The sequence below is a fragment of the Pelophylax lessonae genome (genome assembly GCF_965119305.1).
Source record: "Pelophylax lessonae genome assembly, chromosome: 5".
Taxonomy (NCBI): Eukaryota; Metazoa; Chordata; class Amphibia; order Anura; family Ranidae; genus Pelophylax; species Pelophylax lessonae.
Genome location: NC_138772.1, coordinates 355,200,400 through 355,218,796, shown reverse-complemented (window position 1 = coordinate 355,218,796; position 18,397 = coordinate 355,200,400). Strand labels below are relative to the sequence as shown.

Sequence of the window (18,397 nt, the reverse complement as noted above, 5' to 3'; positions counted from 1 at the left end):
AAGCATCAACTTCTAAGATGAAAGGTAGTTCAGGATCTGGGTGTACAAGTATTGGTGCAGAAGTGAAAAGAGTCTTTAGTTTACTAAAGGCAGCCTGTGCCTCAGGTAACCACAAAAAGGACATCCCTTTCTTTGTCAGCTGTGTAATTTTAGCAATTACCTTGGAGAAATTCCATACAAATTTTCTGTAGAAGTTGGCAAATCCAACAAATCGTTGTATCTCCTTAGCATTTCTAGGGACAGGCCAATCCACCACTGCTTTGATCTTATCGGGATCCATGCTTACTCCTTCAGAAGAAATAATGTTTTCCAAGAACTGGATCTGAGTTTGTTCAAACTCGCATTTCTCTAGTTTGATGTAAAACGGATTCCTCCTTAGTCTTTCGAAGACAGTACAAACATGCTTGCGGTGTTCTTCCAAATTATCAGAAAAAAATTGAATATCATCCAACTATGCTATTACAAACTGATCCAGCAAATCTCGAAAAACATCATTAATGAAATGTTGAAGAGTTGCAGGAGCATTGCAAAGTCCAAAGGGCATAACCAAAGACTCAAGAAGTCCATATCTGGTTCTGAAAGCAGTTTTCCACTCATATCTGGGACGAATACGGACAAGGTTGTAGGCTCTTGAGCATTTCTTGAATCAGTAGGAGTAAATAGCGATTTTTTAATTGTGACCCTGTCTAAATCCCTGTAGTCGATACATGGATGCAGGGTGGAGTCCTTTTACTCCACGAAGAATAAGGCTGCACCAGCAGTAGAGGTTGAAAGTCTGAAGAAACCCTTCTCATCAAGCGACTCACTGAGCACCTTCAGTTCAGGTTCTGATAAAGAATAAAGGTGATCAAAGGGTATTTCTGCCCCTGGAAGCAATTCAATGGGACAATAATAAGAGCGATGAGGAGGCTGCCGATCTGCATTCTTTTTATCACAAACCTCCCGGAACTCAAGATAGTGGGGAGGCAGCTTGTCGTATGACTGGGTAGTTACCATAACTGCTTGTGAATGCTTGGTTGGGGGAGGGCTTATTTGATAAGAATGTGTCTCCCAGTTTATGGATGGATTGTGGATAGAGAACCAAGGAATGCCCAGGATGATAGGGAACTTGGATGATGTGATCAGCTGAAAGTCTCCTGAAGGTCAGTCTCAATTAGAATTTCAAATGGGACGATCTCGTAGGTAACAGGTCCTGCAGATAAAAGTGAGCCATCCACAGTTTCCAAATCAATAGGGGCAAGTTTATTTCTTATTTGAATGTCATTTTTTTAGGCAAATTCAATGTCCATGAAGTTTTCCCTGGCCCCTGAGTCCAGCATAGCAGAGCAAGGCATTTCACCACTTATAACGATAAACTTTATAGGAATGACAAAATGAGATGATAAAGAATTAACTTTATTTGCTTCCTGAATCAAAGAGAAGACTGAGAAATAGTTTATTTATTCCGATACTGTAACATCAGTTTTCGCAATTGTTCTTTTAAATTTATTGGGACAATTAACTGCGTAATGTCCAGATTCTCCACGATAAAGACATACATTCTCTGAACATTGTCTTTCTTTCTCCTGAGTAGTAATAGATCATTTAATAGCATCCACCTGCATAGGTTCAGGAGTGTCAGAATCCGGAAGAACTCTTGGACCCTTGGGAGTAAACAGACTAAACGCATGCCACCATTACAATCTAGAATTCCTAGTCTCTCCTATCGCCTTTCAGTAAGTCTCTGATCAATTTGAATACATAATTTAATAAAAGCTTCAATGTTGTCAGGATTTTCTACTCTGGCAAGCTCATCTTTTGCTTGTTCAGAGAGTCCTTGACAGAACTGACTCTTTTGCGCGGCTGGATTCCAATTGGTATCTGAGCGCCAACGTCGGAATTCAGTTGTGTACTCTGCAAAAGAGCATCTACCCTGCTGTAAATTGTGCAATTATGCCTCAGCGGTAGCTCAAATGTTAGGATCATCAAAAACTTGATTTCTAGCAGCCACAAAAGAATTGAAATTATCCAGGATGGCCCAGGCTAAGGCTTCCACAGTCAGGAGGTTGATAATAAACAGCATCTTTTTCCTGTCAGAAGTAAATGCAGCAGGTTGCATCTGAAAGTACAAACGACATTGATTTAGGAAACCCTCTGTAATGCTGACGGTCTCCATTAAACTGGAGTGGTAGGGGCATCCCTGCATTAGTATCTAAGGCAGCAATATCTCAAAAACATATGTCACGCAATTGTTAATGAAGATCAAGGGTGTCCTCTTGTAGCCCTTTCACTTCGATTTGTAATTCAGAAAGCGTTTCCTGATAGGTAACACCAAACGCTTGCATCCTTAGAGATTTGCACCCTGAGAGGAGCCACAGCAGCTGCTACAATGGCCTCCATGTTTTGGGCCAGAATTTTCTGTCACAGTCTGGAGTCAGGCTCCGGAAAGTCTGTAGCTATAGCAGTGGAGCAGCAACCACTGACAAGTGGAACAGATATTTACGCAAGTTACCCTGGCTGATGACACGGGTTCACCTGAGGTGCGGGGTCTAAGTACTAACCTGTATTCACCAGAGTTCCTGATGGTGGTGATGGAATTTGCTGCGTGTTAGTACCAGGCCGCGGTCCTCAGGCTAGCCCCATCAGGAGGTGAGTAAGCCAGGGTCCAGTAGCAGATATAGCAGGTAGGGATCAAGCAGAAGCGTAGTCGAGGAACAAGCCAAAGGTCGGTAATGAATAGTTGCAGGTTGGGATTAAGCAGAAGCATAGTCAAGGAAAAAGCCAAATGTCGGTAGCAGTGAAGATATGGTCGGCAGCAGGCGAGACAAGAGCGAGATATTCGCTGTTGAAGACACAATATTCTGGAAACCAGGAAGTGCAGAAACATAGCTTAAATCAGGAAGTTTGTGGGAGGAGCAAAGAGTTCAAAGTTCAAGGTAAGCAGAGTCACTGCCAGACACAGCACAGGTCCCAGGTTCAAGGCCAGCTGCTGACAATGTCAGTTTTATGTAAAAGGTTGCACAGAAAACAAGCAAAACAAAACCGAAAATAAATCCTTGCCATCCAGGCACTAACTAAACAGCACAGGTTCCTACCTCACAGGTGAAGGGCTTCCCCCAGTCACCAACATAAACACATTTTGCAAATCTTTTCCTTCTCTTACAGAGCAATCTCCACATATAGCTCTCTCAGGTATTAGCTTCCTTGAGTCCCAGGCCAGAGCAACCTCTTGCTCCAGTCCTTCCTTATTTATACCACCAGCTGCTGGTCACAATTGGGAAGCAAAACCTGGCTTGGATCCTACACAGCCAAGGTGGCCTGGAAAACCTGGAGTCCACCTTCGTTTCCCACTTATGAAAACATGCAAGGTGATACATTGCATCCCTCAATCACCTTGCCTTTTATTTTGTTACATGTCCCCCCCCCCCCCCCGCTCAAGCCACTGTGGCTGAGCAACTGTCCCGACCAGACAATGGACACGAGAAAGGGCATCTACGTTGTCTTTAAGTTTCCCAGCTCTATACACAACTGTAAATTTAAATGCTTATAGAGCTGATATTAAAAAGTGACAGCTAGTATGAGAAACTTCTTCCCATACTGCTGCCACAGGGAGGGGTGGGTAACGGGCAGCAGCTGCAGCATTGGGAGCATGTTACATGTTCCACCCTAAAAACAGGTGGAACGTTTACCATGTTCCCAGATATGACTTTATCCTTTAAGCTTTCTACTTAGGTAGACCACTGGGTGCTCCTCCCCATTTCAGATTTGGGACAGTTCAGCACCCAGTCCAACATCAGAGGCAACTGTACTGTACCACAAACTCTTTTGTGAAGTCCAGGCTCATGAGCACAGGTTGCGCACAAAGAGCTTGCTTTAACACGTGAAATGCTTTCTCTGCCTCATGATTCCACTTAATCATAACTAGTGGTGCACCAAAATTAAAATTCTGGACCGAAACCGAAAATTCTAAATGCACTTGGCCGACAATCAAAACTGAAATGGACATTTAAAAAATGTATATATATTTTTTTTACATATAGTTGTATTGTATTTGATTTTTTAATTAATAGTTTTTGAAGTGCTTTTGTGTTAAAAAAAAGCGCAAGAAAAGCTCAAGAAAAATGCATCTCTTTACATTCTAATGTACGCCTGCACACTGGCTTGTTGTGGTGTAATGCAGCTTCCCATTGAAATGCATTGAAAACGTGGCAAAAATGCACCCATGTGGCATTTTTGATGCGTTTTTTGAGTCACATGACTTCTGAAAATCGCCGTAAATTTGCCGCAAAATATTGTGCATTTTCCAGTGGCCATTATCGGCACCTTTTTTTCTATCTGCAAAATGCTGATAACCCTATTTTCGGCCGATACTTTTCGCCAACAAATATATCAGTGCATCCCTAAACAGGACTGACCCCCTACCTTTCGTCAGATCTGTCAGTGGGGCTGAAAAGGTGGCAAAGTTGGAAATAAAACATCTATAGTAGCCTGTGATTCCAAGAAATGCAAAGACTTGCTTTTTATTCATAGGTTAGGGCCACTTTTCAATTGCCTCCAGCTTATTGATCTGTCCTTGACCAATAATGTAGCCAAGGTATTTGGCCTCCTCCAAGCCCATGGCTCACTTTTTGGGGTTAGCAGTAAGTCCTACTGTCCTAAGGGAATCTACTACTGCTTGCACCCGGGGCAAAAGAGACTCTCAATCAGGGCTGTGGATGACTACATTGTCCAAATAAGCAGCTGTGTATTGGGGATGTGGCTTTAACATCTTGTCCATCATTCTTTGGAATGAGGAAGGAGCACCATGCAAACAAACAAGCATCCGCTTCTACTGGAATGATCCCTCAGGAGTAGAGAATGGCATCTTTTCTTTCTCAGATTTCATTAGGGGAATCCGCCAATAACCTTTAGTCAGATCTAAAGTAGTTATGTACCTGGCAGTTCCCAATCTGTCGACAAGCTCGTCCACCTGAGGCATCAGGAAAGCATTAAATTTGGACACGCTATTCAACTTTCTGAAATCATTACAAAATCCTATGGTTCTGTCTGGCTTTGCGACCAACACTATTTGACTTGACTAATCACTGTGGGACTCTTCTATCACTCCCAGTTCTAACATGTTCTTTATTTCGTTTGCAACTGCTTACTTCCCGGGTTTAGGTATTCTATAGGGCTTTACATTTACACGGACAACTGGTTCCGTAATTATGTCATGCTGTAGAACTGTGGTCAGTCCGGGTAGGTGAGAGAAAAAGACTTTATTCTTTCTTACAAACTCTTTAACTGCCAAACAAGCTGCTGATTATGGCTGTGCTTTTAACTAATACTGGATTAAATGCCATTGAAGGTCCAGTTCACTACTGGTTTGTTCACTTTTTTGCCAGTCAAGCCCTGATAAAGAGGGCACCTAGCCGTCCGAAACACGTTAGATATTTCTTGAATTGTACCCCTGACTATAATGGAATAAAGTTGTATCTAGACATCTTAGCAGTGGTGTGGAACCTAAATTTCAACCCTTTTCACATTACACTACAAGGTTTCAGTTATGGGCACCTCAGGTGTTATGGGGGCCATAACCTTTTGGGGGGGTTGGTATTTCCAGCAAAGTCTTTCTGTCCTTCCAAGGTTTTAAGAGATTAACGTGATACATTTGCTCTGGTTTCCTTCTCTCTGGCTGGTGGACTTTACTTTAGTTTACTTCCCCTACTTCTTCCATAATTTCAAAGGGACCTTGCCGCTTTGCTAGGAATGTACTCTCAACTGTGGGGACTAGCACCAGCACTCAATCCCCAGGGTTGAAGGTACGGATCTTGGCACCCTGATTATAAACCCTTTTCTGGGCTTGCACCATATGTTCCCATACAAGCAGCATGACAGCCACAATTCTATTCTGCACCATCAAGATATACTCAATGATGACCACCTTTTTTAACATATTTTGAGCGTCTTGTTAAATCTCTCCACAAGACCATCAGTTTGGGGGTGGTAGATAGAGGTGCAGAGATGGGAGATTTTGAACAACTTACACAGCTCTTTAGTGACTCTGGACATTAATGGTGTGGCCTGATCTGTTAATTTCTCTTTCAGAATACCCACACAACTAAATACTTGGACAAGCTCTTTAAAAATAGCCTTAGCTGAGGTGTTACACCAGGGAATGGTTTCAGGATACCATGTGGCATAGTCCAGTATTAGCAGTATGTGCTGATGGCCCCGGGCAGACTTTACCACTGGTCCCATCAGATCCATTCCAATTCTTTACAAAGGCACTTCAATATGGACTGTGATAATGGGGCAATGGTGCAGAATATTGACACTCTGGGCACAACTCACAATATTGTTTTACATCTGCATGTAAACCAGGCCAAAATAATCTCTGGCTTATTCTCTTCTTAGTTTTCACTATACCCAGGTGTCCACCCATTATATGGCCATGGGCTAATACCACCCAGCAATATGGTTTGGGAACCGATAGCTGTTCTACCACTTCCTCCCCTTGCTTTACCTACTTGATACAGCAAGTTATTTTAAAGATCCATGTAGGGAAAAGACACCCCAAGGTCAGGTTATTTGGGTTCCCCATCTATCATTTTAACATTTTCTCTGGCTCTAGTAAGTGTTGAATCTTTCAGTTCTGTACAAAAATTATCTTTTCTGACTTCTGAGTCAGGCACCACATTCTGTCAACTATTAGAGTCAGAGATAATATCTTGGTAATTATTTTCAAGCTGGGGGCCTGATTCCAGCTCTTCCTGTGCCCCAGTCAGGCCAGAAAATTCAGCTGTGTGTGTGACTGCAACAATGGGGCAGTCAAAGCGGGAAAAGGCTGCCATCCTTGCTGAGGCAAAGAAAAGAATACTGGCACTAGAGGGTATTTCACCATATGCCTACATCCTCCACTATTTGTGGGGGTTAGCTCAGGTGGGGGATCACCTTCCCTGGGAAATAGGCAGTCTAACGGCAGGTCTTTTCTTAAAATTCAGATTCGTCATCAGTTTTTTTTTTTAAAGGGTGCATAGAAAACAAAAAAAAAACATTTTGCAAATCTTTTACTTCTCTTACAGAAGAATCTTCACATGTAGCTCTGTCAGGTATTAGCTATCATGAGTCCCAGGCCAGAGCAACCCCTTGCTTCAGTCCTTCTTTATTTATACTACCTGCTGCTGGTCACAAGTGGGAAGCAAACCCCAGCTCAGATCCTACACTGCTAAGGTGGCTCGGAAAGCCTGGACCAGATTCCACCTTAGTTTCTCACATATGAAAGCATGCTAGGTGATAGGTAGTGTCCCTCAATCACCTTGTCTTTAATTATGTCACAGGGACCTTAAAGTGAATGATATGGCCTAGGTAATAATCAGAATATTTAAATATAAACCTTTGTTCACTGACTGTGAAGACTTAGAAAAGAAAGTTTTAAAGTTTAAACTTAACCTCCCCTCCCATCCACCAGCCCTCATGTTGCAGGAACTTTATAAATTTGCCCCATGTTCTCAGTATTCTTTAGTCCTCTGAATATCTCTTTAGTTCCCCAAAATCCCTGTTTAAAAATTAAATGTGCAAATAAAACACACTTGTGGTATTGGAATATTTTGTACAGTAAACAGAAATGTAATCTGCTACTACTGTGATGGCTAAGAAGACTCTCCTTCTCAGCACTCAGGAAGTGGCTGCAGAAATAGGAAGTGAAGGGAACCCATTTGAGCATTTCAATTCAAATGGCAGCAGGCATGGATAATAATAAAATCTGTTCAAATACTTGCAATGCATGCAGCTGATGATTTTTTTTTCAGCAAAAGTTGAGTAATGCTTAAAGTGGTAATATAAACACAAAGCAAGCATTTTTTATTTTGCAGCTCACCATTTAATAAATGTGATGGCTGCATTAATTTTCTTTTCTCTTTCGTTCACTGACGGACACAGCTCAATGTCTTCTAGACATTGGGCTTCATGCTGCTCTCTCTAGGAGTAAGACTAGGCAGAAATCTTATAGGGTACGCCCCTGAGGCAGTCCCAGAGGGTACACCTTCACTTCCTGCTATAAGACGTCAATTTTTTCTGCCTAGTCAGGAGTAAGGACCTGGCTCTCTGCTAGGATTTGAGGTCCTGGCAGTTTTTCCTTTTTAAATGGAATTTGTTACTTTTCTTTATTATTTTTGTTCCTGTGTGAACTACAATCAACTTGTTCCTGTGTAAACTACAATCAACAGCCTGACTGGGCGACACACTGGATATCCTAGATCCTTATGGTCTTCCCAGTCTGGCCTGCGAGCGCGACCCAAATATTAGCTCCGCATTAGGTTGGCCGCGAGATAGCCCCACTGGGGGCTAGCTGGTGACTGAAACACATCGTGAGGTCACATAACCCTGGTCACGACAGCAGTCACGATCAGAGTCGCTGCATACCTCAGGCCGCAGCACCCCCATTCCAAGATGGTGCGGTGGGCTGCTGGGAGAGCGCCTGCCTGTTGCCATGGTGTGGTGAGTAGGGTCCTCCCTACTTTCTTACGGAATTGCTGGGGAGGTCACGGGACCTCCCTGGGGATGGTAGGCCCCCCTCCTGTGTCCTCCCTCCCCTCATGTCTTTCCCCCATCTCCACAGCGGGGTTCCCCCTGCCTAGGTTGCCCTCACCTGCCTCCTGTCCCCCCTGTTAGCCCCTCTTGGGAGGTACGGGTGCATTTGGGTAGGGGGCTTATCTGGTGTTGGACTGGAGAGTGGTGGTTTGGTTCCAGCCTTTCGGCCCCCCTTTTCCCCCTGGGTGCTGCGGGGGGGGGGGTCCCTGTGGGGTCCCCTCCTGATGCATGACCTTTTCCGTGGGATCCAGTGGGGTCCCGGATCCTGTGTAGCGCCATTATTTTTTTGTGGATTCTGAATTTCCAGCTTTGGCGGCCATGTTTGTTTAGTCCAGCGGCCATTTTTTTTGGTTTTCCTATAGAGCACAACAACGGCCATTTCCTTGTGGTCTGAGTTTGGCGTGGCTCAGCTTAACCCCTGGTTCCGCAGACAAGCCTTCACCAGCCTGCAGGGATGCCCTTACCCACCTCTGGGGTGGGGGGACGTCTTCACCTTTTTCCGGATCCGTGGACCTTGCTCATTCAGGACAGATTGATCCACGAGTTGATTCGGTTTGGTTACACGATTGAGTTTCGGTCCTTGCCTCTGGCTTTCCTTCCAACTTACACCTGTCTCACGAGCAGCTACAGGTCCTCTACGGGACAGTGCCGGTTCAAAGGTCAGAAAGTTTTCAAGCATGTTATTCCAATCTGTTTACAGTCCCGGGAAGGAAGGAAAGGTTTGCCGATCTTGAATCTCAAGGCTCTGAACCACTTTGTGCGGGTTCGGAAATTTTGGATCTAGTCCATCTGCTCGGTAGTAGCTTTCCTTCATCAAGGGGATCTTTTGGTTCTATGGATCTCAAGGACGCTTACCTTCATATTCCAATATATGACGGGCATCAGCGTTTTCTTTGTTTTCCCGTGGGCGAGGGGCACTATCAATACAAGGCGTGACCTTTTGGTCTCGCCTCAGCTCCTCGGTTGTTCACAACGGTTTTGGCCCCAGTTCTGGCCTTGCTTCATCAGAAGGGGTTTGCGGTACTGTGTTACTTGGACGATCTGCTTCTGCGTGCAGAGTCTACCTCTAGAAGCCGACTAGGACATTACTGTGCAAACTCTACAGGAGTTTGGATGGACACTAAATTTTTAGAAATCGGCACTGACTCCATCCACCAAGCTGGACTACTTGGGTCTTACTCAGCGTCAGCCCAGGTTTTTCCTCCTCAGGCAAAACTTCTGAAGCTACAGGATGCGGTTTGGCTCCTGTTGTCCAACCATCGGTTGTCGCTCAGAACTTACATGCAAGTCCTGGGTCTGATGGTTTCAACCTTCGAGGCAATTCCATTTGCGCAGTTCCACACCAGACCTCTGCAAAGGGAGATTCTGACCAAATGGAAGAAGAATCCGCTAGCTTTGGACAATTTGATCCTGTTGAGTCAGGGTTCAAGGGAGTCTCTGCTATAGTGGCTCTGCTCCCTGGCCCTTCGTCTGGGAAAATCCTTTCTTCCCCTGTATTGGACTGTGATCACTATGGATGCCAGTCTTCAAGTCTCCAGAGGGAATTTTGTTGCCATCGCTCAAACTTTTTGAAAAGACCCTTTAAACTCTTCATCTCTACAGACCACATTTCTGGATCTCAGTATCGACAGTTCATCACTTGTTCTGGATGTAATAACTCCATAATAATAAAAGACAAAAAAAAAAAAAAAAAATAGGGTCTTAGTTCTCAATAGTCCAATAATGATAGTGCGAAAGTCCATAATGCAAATCTGGTCATGTTGCTTTTGCTTCTGGGACAGTCTTCCATGGGGATTCCAATTGGATACAGTGTATTCAGCAACAGGCTTTGACCAGCTTTCCTGGCTTTCTGAGATTATACTTTATTAATGTGGACACAGGTATCCTGAAGAGTGCTCCTAAGACATGTTCATATAAATAAATACTTATCTTGTAATTCTGAGTAGTAAGGACCTTTGTTTAGGACTGCTATAGATGTACTGTGACATAATAATGAGACCCTCTCTCATTGACACATTTAACAATTTGAATAGTTACCCCTTTCAGCCAGTTGCTCTCAGATTTTCATCACCCCTCCTTATTCATCTATTGTCATTGTCATATATGCCTGCCTTGTGCTGGTTACCACTGTGTGTGTGGGACCCTTCAAGTCTCCAGGGGGGATTTTGTTGCCGTCACAACTCACCACTAACTCCTTTTACTGAAACTTTGTTCAGTTATCCAAACCCTGATGGGCCAAAACCTTGGCTGGTTTTGTGCACATAGTTTAGTCCTTTGCCACTGTGTGTAGCTACTGTAGGAGTCATGCCTTTAGCAGGCTGAGGAAGAGGAAGAGGTCATACCTTTAGCAAGTCCAGAACAGAGTAGGCAGTTTCAACCAGCAGACAAAATAACTTGATTTAAGAATGTGGATACGTGCGATGTCACCAGTTACTTGCGGCTTCAGGAATAATCAAACTAAATTTCTCTTAAGTACAATTGTATTATACTATACTTGCTATTTGGCAATCACTATGAGTCTCATAATTCCTAGTATAACTTTATGATATTAAAGCCATGCTATTTGAACTTAGGTATGGCAACTGTCCCAAAGAAGAAACTGTTTGCTGTATTACACTAAAAGAGGAATACGAAAAACATACAGAATTCAAACCCCTATACCTTAGCCTATATCCATATAATTTTTTACTGCCATTTAATTTCTGAGGTGCTGCCAATGTACCAAAAAGTCCCAGAAATCATACGTGCCTCAAAATTTAAGTATACATGAATGTGAATGTGAATGTGTCGGCAGATAAGAACCATTTGGCCCATCTAGTCTGCCCAGATTGGCTGCAGTATTAAAGGCAAGTTTGTTTTTACCTCCCAGATCACATTTTCCTGCTTTTAAATAAAATAATTGCAGAAGACTTGTGTAAATGAGGGCAAGTGGGACATATAGAAATGCATGGAATTACATAATGCATACTGTTCAGGTCCATTCAGTTTAGCTGTGTTAAAAAAAAAAAAACAGAAATCTGTGTGTCCAGAGGCAGATTGAATACCCTGAATGCATTTAAACCCATGTAAAGGCATATACATTTAAACACAGTATGAATTGATCTAATAAGTATAAAGTTTGTTCATACTTCCCAGATCAGAAAAAACTCACAGAATGCCTATGTAAACGAGGTCTTACCTAATTTTTACTTCAAGGCAGTTTGCAAAGAAACAGTACCTCTGCCTAAAATGTGTGTGTGTATATATATATATATATATATATATATATATAATGACAATGCCTTTAATACTGCAGCCAATCTGCAGTTATTTTAGATTTGGAGGCAATTATGTATGTACATGATTGATATCTATGGACATCTACAAAGGTGCTTAAAGGAGATCTAATGCAAAATTCTCATTAAAGCTGTAATGTCCAATTCCACCCCCTTCATCCCTGCCTGGTCTTTCCCCAGCATGTGTTTCTCCACTTTTTTTGGTTATAGCTAACTTTTTACAGAAGTCTTGAACCCAGTCACGTGACATGCTGGGTCTTCTTCCTCTTTGCCTCTTCATCAATGCTGGATGGTCATAAGTGATGCATAGAGTGTTGCAGTGTACTGGGGTGGGGGCAGCTCAATTGCACAATGCAATCGAAGATGTTAGTTAAATGTTACAAGGTGTCATTCAACCTGGAAGAAGACTGGTGCTGGATGCCAGAGCCAGTCAGACTGCTGGGGAGTATAGGTGAGTAGTGCACTTGAGTGAGGGGGGCTGAGTTTTCTTTTAGAAATGGTGGGCTACTGATTTTTAAAGGACAGAAAGCTACACCATAGCTTTAAATGTTTAGCTAATTCCAAAATAAATAAATTCCACTGTTGTAACTATCAGTAAACTGCTGAAGAGCAATAATATACAGCAAATGTATGAGCAAGTGCGTGTATAAAGTAAGTGGCTGAAAAAAAGACTGGAGACTGAAATGCAGCAGCACTGATATGCACAAATTAATTTAAAAACATTTTTTTTATAAAACAAAAAAAAAAAGACATTTGTTTATGATACACAGTACTTTAGGGTTTGGATCTACTTTAACAGTATTGATGCTATAACCCTAAGGGATGCTGCATTTAAATAGAACAGACATAGAATGTTTTTCGTTGTCCTGGGACCCCTAGGAAGTATTTAATAAACTACATAGTTTGCACATTTATCGGCTTAGAATTGGAGAATCCCAAAAAACGATTTCAGTGCATCTGTGCTTTGCATAAAAATATCCAAATGTTCTTTATATGAAGTAATGTTATAGTTACATAAATATCATTTAAATTTGTTTTATTCTGTGGTATTTGGTTATGGCTAAAGGCTTGCACATTTAAAATGATTAACAGGGATCATCAGAGCACGTGGCTTTAAATATGATCCCTGGCTAGGAAATCAAAGACATTGCACACATCGAGACACTTCAACTCATCAAGACAGTAGCAGGATGACAAATTATTCCATTGGTTTCACTATATATTTATCAGCTATCTGCAGGCTAGAACACCGTTGCTGATATAGCGTACAGCTATGCTTGAAATTATATCCGACGTCTGTCAATGATTTCCTGTGACCTTACTTGTCTCACTGATTTTCATCAACCTCACAAGTTTCACCTGAGTTTTCAAAAGCAGGGTAGGAAGATTACACTTAAATCTGACATCTATAACAATTTCAGCCCTCGGTACAGACAGTAACCTGATTTATAAAGAAGAAAGTTGACATTTTGAGCACATTTTTATCTGAGTTAACTTTGAGTAGGGACTAATTCTTAATCAGCGATGCACATGTTTAAATTACAATAATATAAAAGCAAGGTGAAGCCTCATGACACATCTATACACTTGACTATATTTTGTTAAAAAAAAAATACCATTGCATAGGTAATATAACATTGAAAGGGTGCATGGCTTAAACATGGATACAAAAGTTGCATGATGTCTGTTGCCCTATTAAGTTACCTGTCATAATGACACATCTTTGTAGACTCATCCCTCTATCATGGTGTTTGAAGGCAGTTACATTTATTGCAGAAGATTTTAAGCTATTTTCTGACGATTGTAAAGTTACACACCTGGGACTTTCTCTGTTACCCAAGCTATTCTTCCATTATTTAAGCAGCACTAAAATATGCACCGAATAAGGTGATTGGGTACTATGAGAAACACGGTTATTCAAAAAAAAAAAAATGTATACACTGACATGTTGAGTCAAACCTTGTTTTATCATATGATGGTAAGAAATATGTTAACTCATAATTTTTCATGTTTTCTATTTGCAGGGTGAATGTTCGCAGAAGTGCCACGATATTTTTGTTCTAGAGACAGTTTGCGTAGCTTGGTTTTCCTTGGAGTTCATTCTACGTTTTATCCAGGCTGAGAGTAAGTGTGTATTCCTAAGAACACCTCTTAACATCATCGACATGATGGCCATCTTGCCTTATTATATCACTCTGATAGTTGATTCACTATCAGGAGAAAAAACTGGAGGAACAGGAAATAACTACTTGGAAAAGGTGGGACTGGTACTTCGTGTATTGCGGGCTTTGCGAATCTTGTATGTCATGAGACTAGCAAGGCACTCTCTAGGACTGCAGACCCTTGGACTCACGGTCAGAAGGTGCACCAGAGAATTTGGGCTACTTCTGCTGTTTTTGTGTGTTGCAATGGCACTCTTTTCTCCTCTAGTATATCTTGCAGAGAATGAACTAGGTGCCAAACAAGAATTTACCAGTATCCCTGGAAGTTACTGGTGGGCAGTAATCTCCATGACAACTGTAGGCTATGGTGACATGGTTCCCCGAAGCATCCCAGGACAGGTGGTGGCCCTAAGCAGCATACTGAGCGGTATTTTGCTTATGGCATTTCCTGTGACGTCCATATTTCACACATTCTCTCGCTCTTACACTGAACTGAAAGAGCAGCAGCAAAGAGCAAGCAGGCAGCTGCACAGACTAGAAGAAAGAGAGTTAACTGGGACTGAGTAAGATCTCCACCTAAGTAAGTTCAGCACCTAATGGGCCTTTGGTGTTCACAAACAGTACCATAGACTGTAGCGAATGGTGGTATCCTATAGGCACCAAAATGTCAGACATGGAACAATTTAAAAAGTTTAATTAAACATTTTCTTCATTCACCTTTTGTTGGATTTTAAGTTGTTCAGTTGTAGGTTGAAACTTGTTATCCATTAATAGAATTAAATTACTATATTTGGTTACGTACTGGATTAATATAAAGGAGAAACCTAAGTGACTTTTTAGTCTCATTATTTCCAGTTTTCATCAGTCATCTGAGGACATGTGCAGAATAGTTTGGACATTGGGTTTGTTTTGTTATAGTCTTGTTCTTTTAAGTAATAACTAATTCATCACTGAATTTTTGTCTTATTTTAAATCTACATTTTGAAGTAAGCTTTATTGGAAATCAAATGTTTTTAAATTAGTATATTTATATGTTACTATTCTGTAAATTAATTTATATTTTCACAAACTGCAAAAATGCTTTTCCTGTAGTAAAGGAAATTCAGCCTTCAAATAAGTTAATTTATAAAATATTTACCCTTGTTTTTGTTTTTATTATCTTTTATAAGAGAAATATTCTTTGGGGTTTATTCAATAAACGTAAAGTAAAGTTCAAAGTACAGTATCTATAACAACCAATCAGAATTAATGCTGTACTGGTCCAATTTCAGTAAAATGGATTCTGATGGGATGCTATAGGTTATTGCACTTGACACTTTCTCTTTTTGCACGGTTTATTGAATAAAGCATTTAAAATAAAAGCAAGATAAGCTGCAATATATTATATGTATGTTCTTGAGTTTAGATATACTATATACAGGCTCATAATCCAATTCTAAGTAATTTAACTTCATACCACTCCCTGGATTAACATAACTGTAAACTGAATGACACCAGTACATTTTTTAGATGCAATGCCAGTATTAATGACAGCAGGAAATTAGTTATTTTGCACAATGAAGGAAATATGCTATTATCATCAAAGCTATCTGTTTGATGTAGCTATTTTTAATTCACTGCTAATATAATCACAATCATTCTTCTGCTACAGTTTTGGATGTGTATGGGATTGGAATGAAGCATCTTGCTAACTTTGTAGAAATTTCAGAACCTTGCAACACAAGGCGATGACCCTCATCAGCGTGGGGAAAGAGAGTCAGTGTCTCTAAGCAATCTCTCCTGCTCACCTGTAAATAGTTCGGAGTTACCATAACACTGTGCTTTACTGTCAGAATACTCAATTTCCCCAGCTGACCTAGTCATTCAGTTCCTTTGATAATAATAAGTTCTATGTGGCTTACTTCATAGGATGTATTAGTTTAGACTCCTTCCTTGAGTGTGAATCATGCAGATATGTCTTTCTTGTAAGAACAAAGCTCAAATAAGAGATGGAAAGTTATGACCTCAGGTAAGTAAACATTTGCAAATTTTGTTTTTATAATATTTTATTCATTATGTATTTAAATGCAGATGGTAATATTTTAGTATTTCTTTTAATCAGGTAAAAGGGATATATTGAATATGAATGAACTCACAACTAGCAAATATAGCACTGCAATAGCAGATAAACTGTAAGGAATGTTTCTATGGCTGTTGTGGTAAAATAGAGCAGAACCACAGGCAACATTCCCATTTCTGTCCTAGTAGGGACAGATGTGACCTATCTAATTAGTGCACACAAACAGCCATATAGAATCCAAGTATTGCTGGGCTATTAGAAAGTCAAGCATTTTTTTTTGCAAAACAAATGGCTTAGTAGGCACCTGTATTAAATGTATATTTGTAAAATGAACAATTTACATAAAACATATGAATCATCAGTTTATCATTAGTCAAAATTTATTTTTTCTCTTTATTCTTTTGGGAGCAAGTAGTCTTTACCCACTTGCCTCCCAAGCCTATTCTGAAACTTCTCATGTATACTGTATGTAAAATTCTGTGTTTTTTTTTTTTTGCTAGATAATTACTAAGAACCCAAAACATTATATATTTTCTGAAAGCAAAGGCCCAGGAGAAAAAAATATTGGTTGTTGCAAATTGTTATGTTACACGCAGCTGTTTTTCAAATGCAAATTATTGGGAAAAATACACTTTTTAACCACTTTACCACTAGAGGATTTTGCTGTCTTACGTCTGGGCCACTTTTTGCGATTCGGCGCTGTGCGACTTTAACTGACAATTGCGCGGTCGTGCGATGCCATACTCAAATGAAATTTACGTCCTTTTTTTCCCACAAACAGAGCTTTCTTTTGGTGGTATTTGATCACCTGTGCGATTTTTACTTTTTGCGCTATAAACAAAAAAAGAGCGTACATTTTGAAAAAAACACAATATTTTTCACATTTTTTTTATATGAAATTCCCCCCAAAAAAATGTAAAAATCAAAATTTTTTAAAATTTTTGGCCAATTTGTTTTCTGCTACCTATGTTTGGTAAAAAAAATTCACAATAAGCGTATTTTGATTGGTTTGCGCAAAAGTTATTGCGTTTACTAACTAAGGGAAAGATTTCTGTCATTTTTGGTGTTTTTTTTTTTTTTAACGAGTAATGGCGGCGATCTGCGATTTTTTTTGCGGGACTGCGACATTTCGGCGGACAGATCGGACCCTTGACTGACATTTTTGACACTTTTGGGGGTACCAGTGACATTACTGCAGCAATCAGTGCTATATATATGCACTGTTACTGTAAAAATGACACTGGAAGGGAAGGGGTTAATTTTATTGGAGAGGGAGGGGTTAATGTATGCCTGGTGCTTACTGACGTGTGTGGGGGGAGGTGACTGTGTGACACAAGGACAGATCCAGGGTTCAGCTATGCTGAACCCTGCAATCTGACCCTGCCTGTCACTTAGGAGATCCACCCGCTTGTGTTTACACAAGCAGGCGGATCTCCACACTAGATCCCCGATGATCAGGGAAGAGCAGCGGCGATCGCCGCTGCTCCTCCCCTGGCCCGACTCCCGCTGTGACTGAATACAGCGGGAGCGAGCCTCCGGCGGCCGAGAAAGGGGAGTGTCTAATGACGTAGATCTACGTCGTCAGACGATAACAGACCACTTTGCCGCAGTACTATCAACGTAAGCAGACGGCAAGTGGTTAATGTATTTTAGTGCACACAAATACAATATAATACCCTATTGTTTGATAAAGTCTAAAAGTTGATGTTGCACTAAGTAAATAGATACCTAACATGTCACGGTTTCAAAATTGTGCGCTCCCATGGAAGGCAAAGGACAGTAGTTAAAAATCTCCATAAGCGACACTTTAAAAGCCTTTACAGGTTACAAGTTTAGAGTTATACTGGAGGTCTGGTGCTAAAATTATTACTCTTACTCTGACATTTGCGGCTCTTGAGATTTGGAGTCCGTTTGAGGGGGTCTGCCTGAACCGAGATCGGTTTGATTAGATGCTTTCACAAGCCGTAACGGCCTGTAAATACAAAACCGAAAGTGACAAAATATTTATCACTTCCAGTTTTATTAACCATAGATATGATTGGGGAACTTCCGTTCTGCCGTCGACTCTGTAGTCAGCCAGCGGAACAAGTGAAATGGAAGAGGTCAGGAAAGAGGGGCAAGGCAGCGGAGGAGGGGGACCCCTTTCACCACAGGTAAAAGCGATCTAGCGGCTTGTAGCATAGTTGTTAAAGTGGTTGTAAAGGCTAATGTTTTTTTTTACCCTAATACATTCTCTGCATTAGGTTCAGCCCCCCTTAATACTTACCTGAGCCCGATCTCAGACCAGCGCTAGGCTGTGGACTCAGTGAGAGCAGTGACTGCCATTGGCTCTTGCTGCTGTCAATCCAATC

At 41.2% G+C, this 18,397-nt stretch overlaps 1 protein-coding gene across 2 annotated transcripts in view; it reads left to right on the top strand.

Annotated features, from left to right (window-relative positions):
- The window catches only part of KCNG2 (potassium voltage-gated channel modifier subfamily G member 2), a 253,899-nt gene extending 238,781 nt beyond the window's left edge, over positions 1-15,118 (top strand). For both annotated transcript variants that reach the window (XM_082258197.1, XM_082258196.1), the window contains exon 3: positions 13,850-15,118. In XM_082258197.1, coding sequence (XP_082114323.1) covers positions 13,850-14,554 — 705 coding nt within the window. In that variant the 3' untranslated portion in view covers positions 14,555-15,118. The remainder of the gene's footprint in view (positions 1-13,849) is intronic.
- Positions 15,119-18,397: the final 3,279 nt, after the last annotated feature.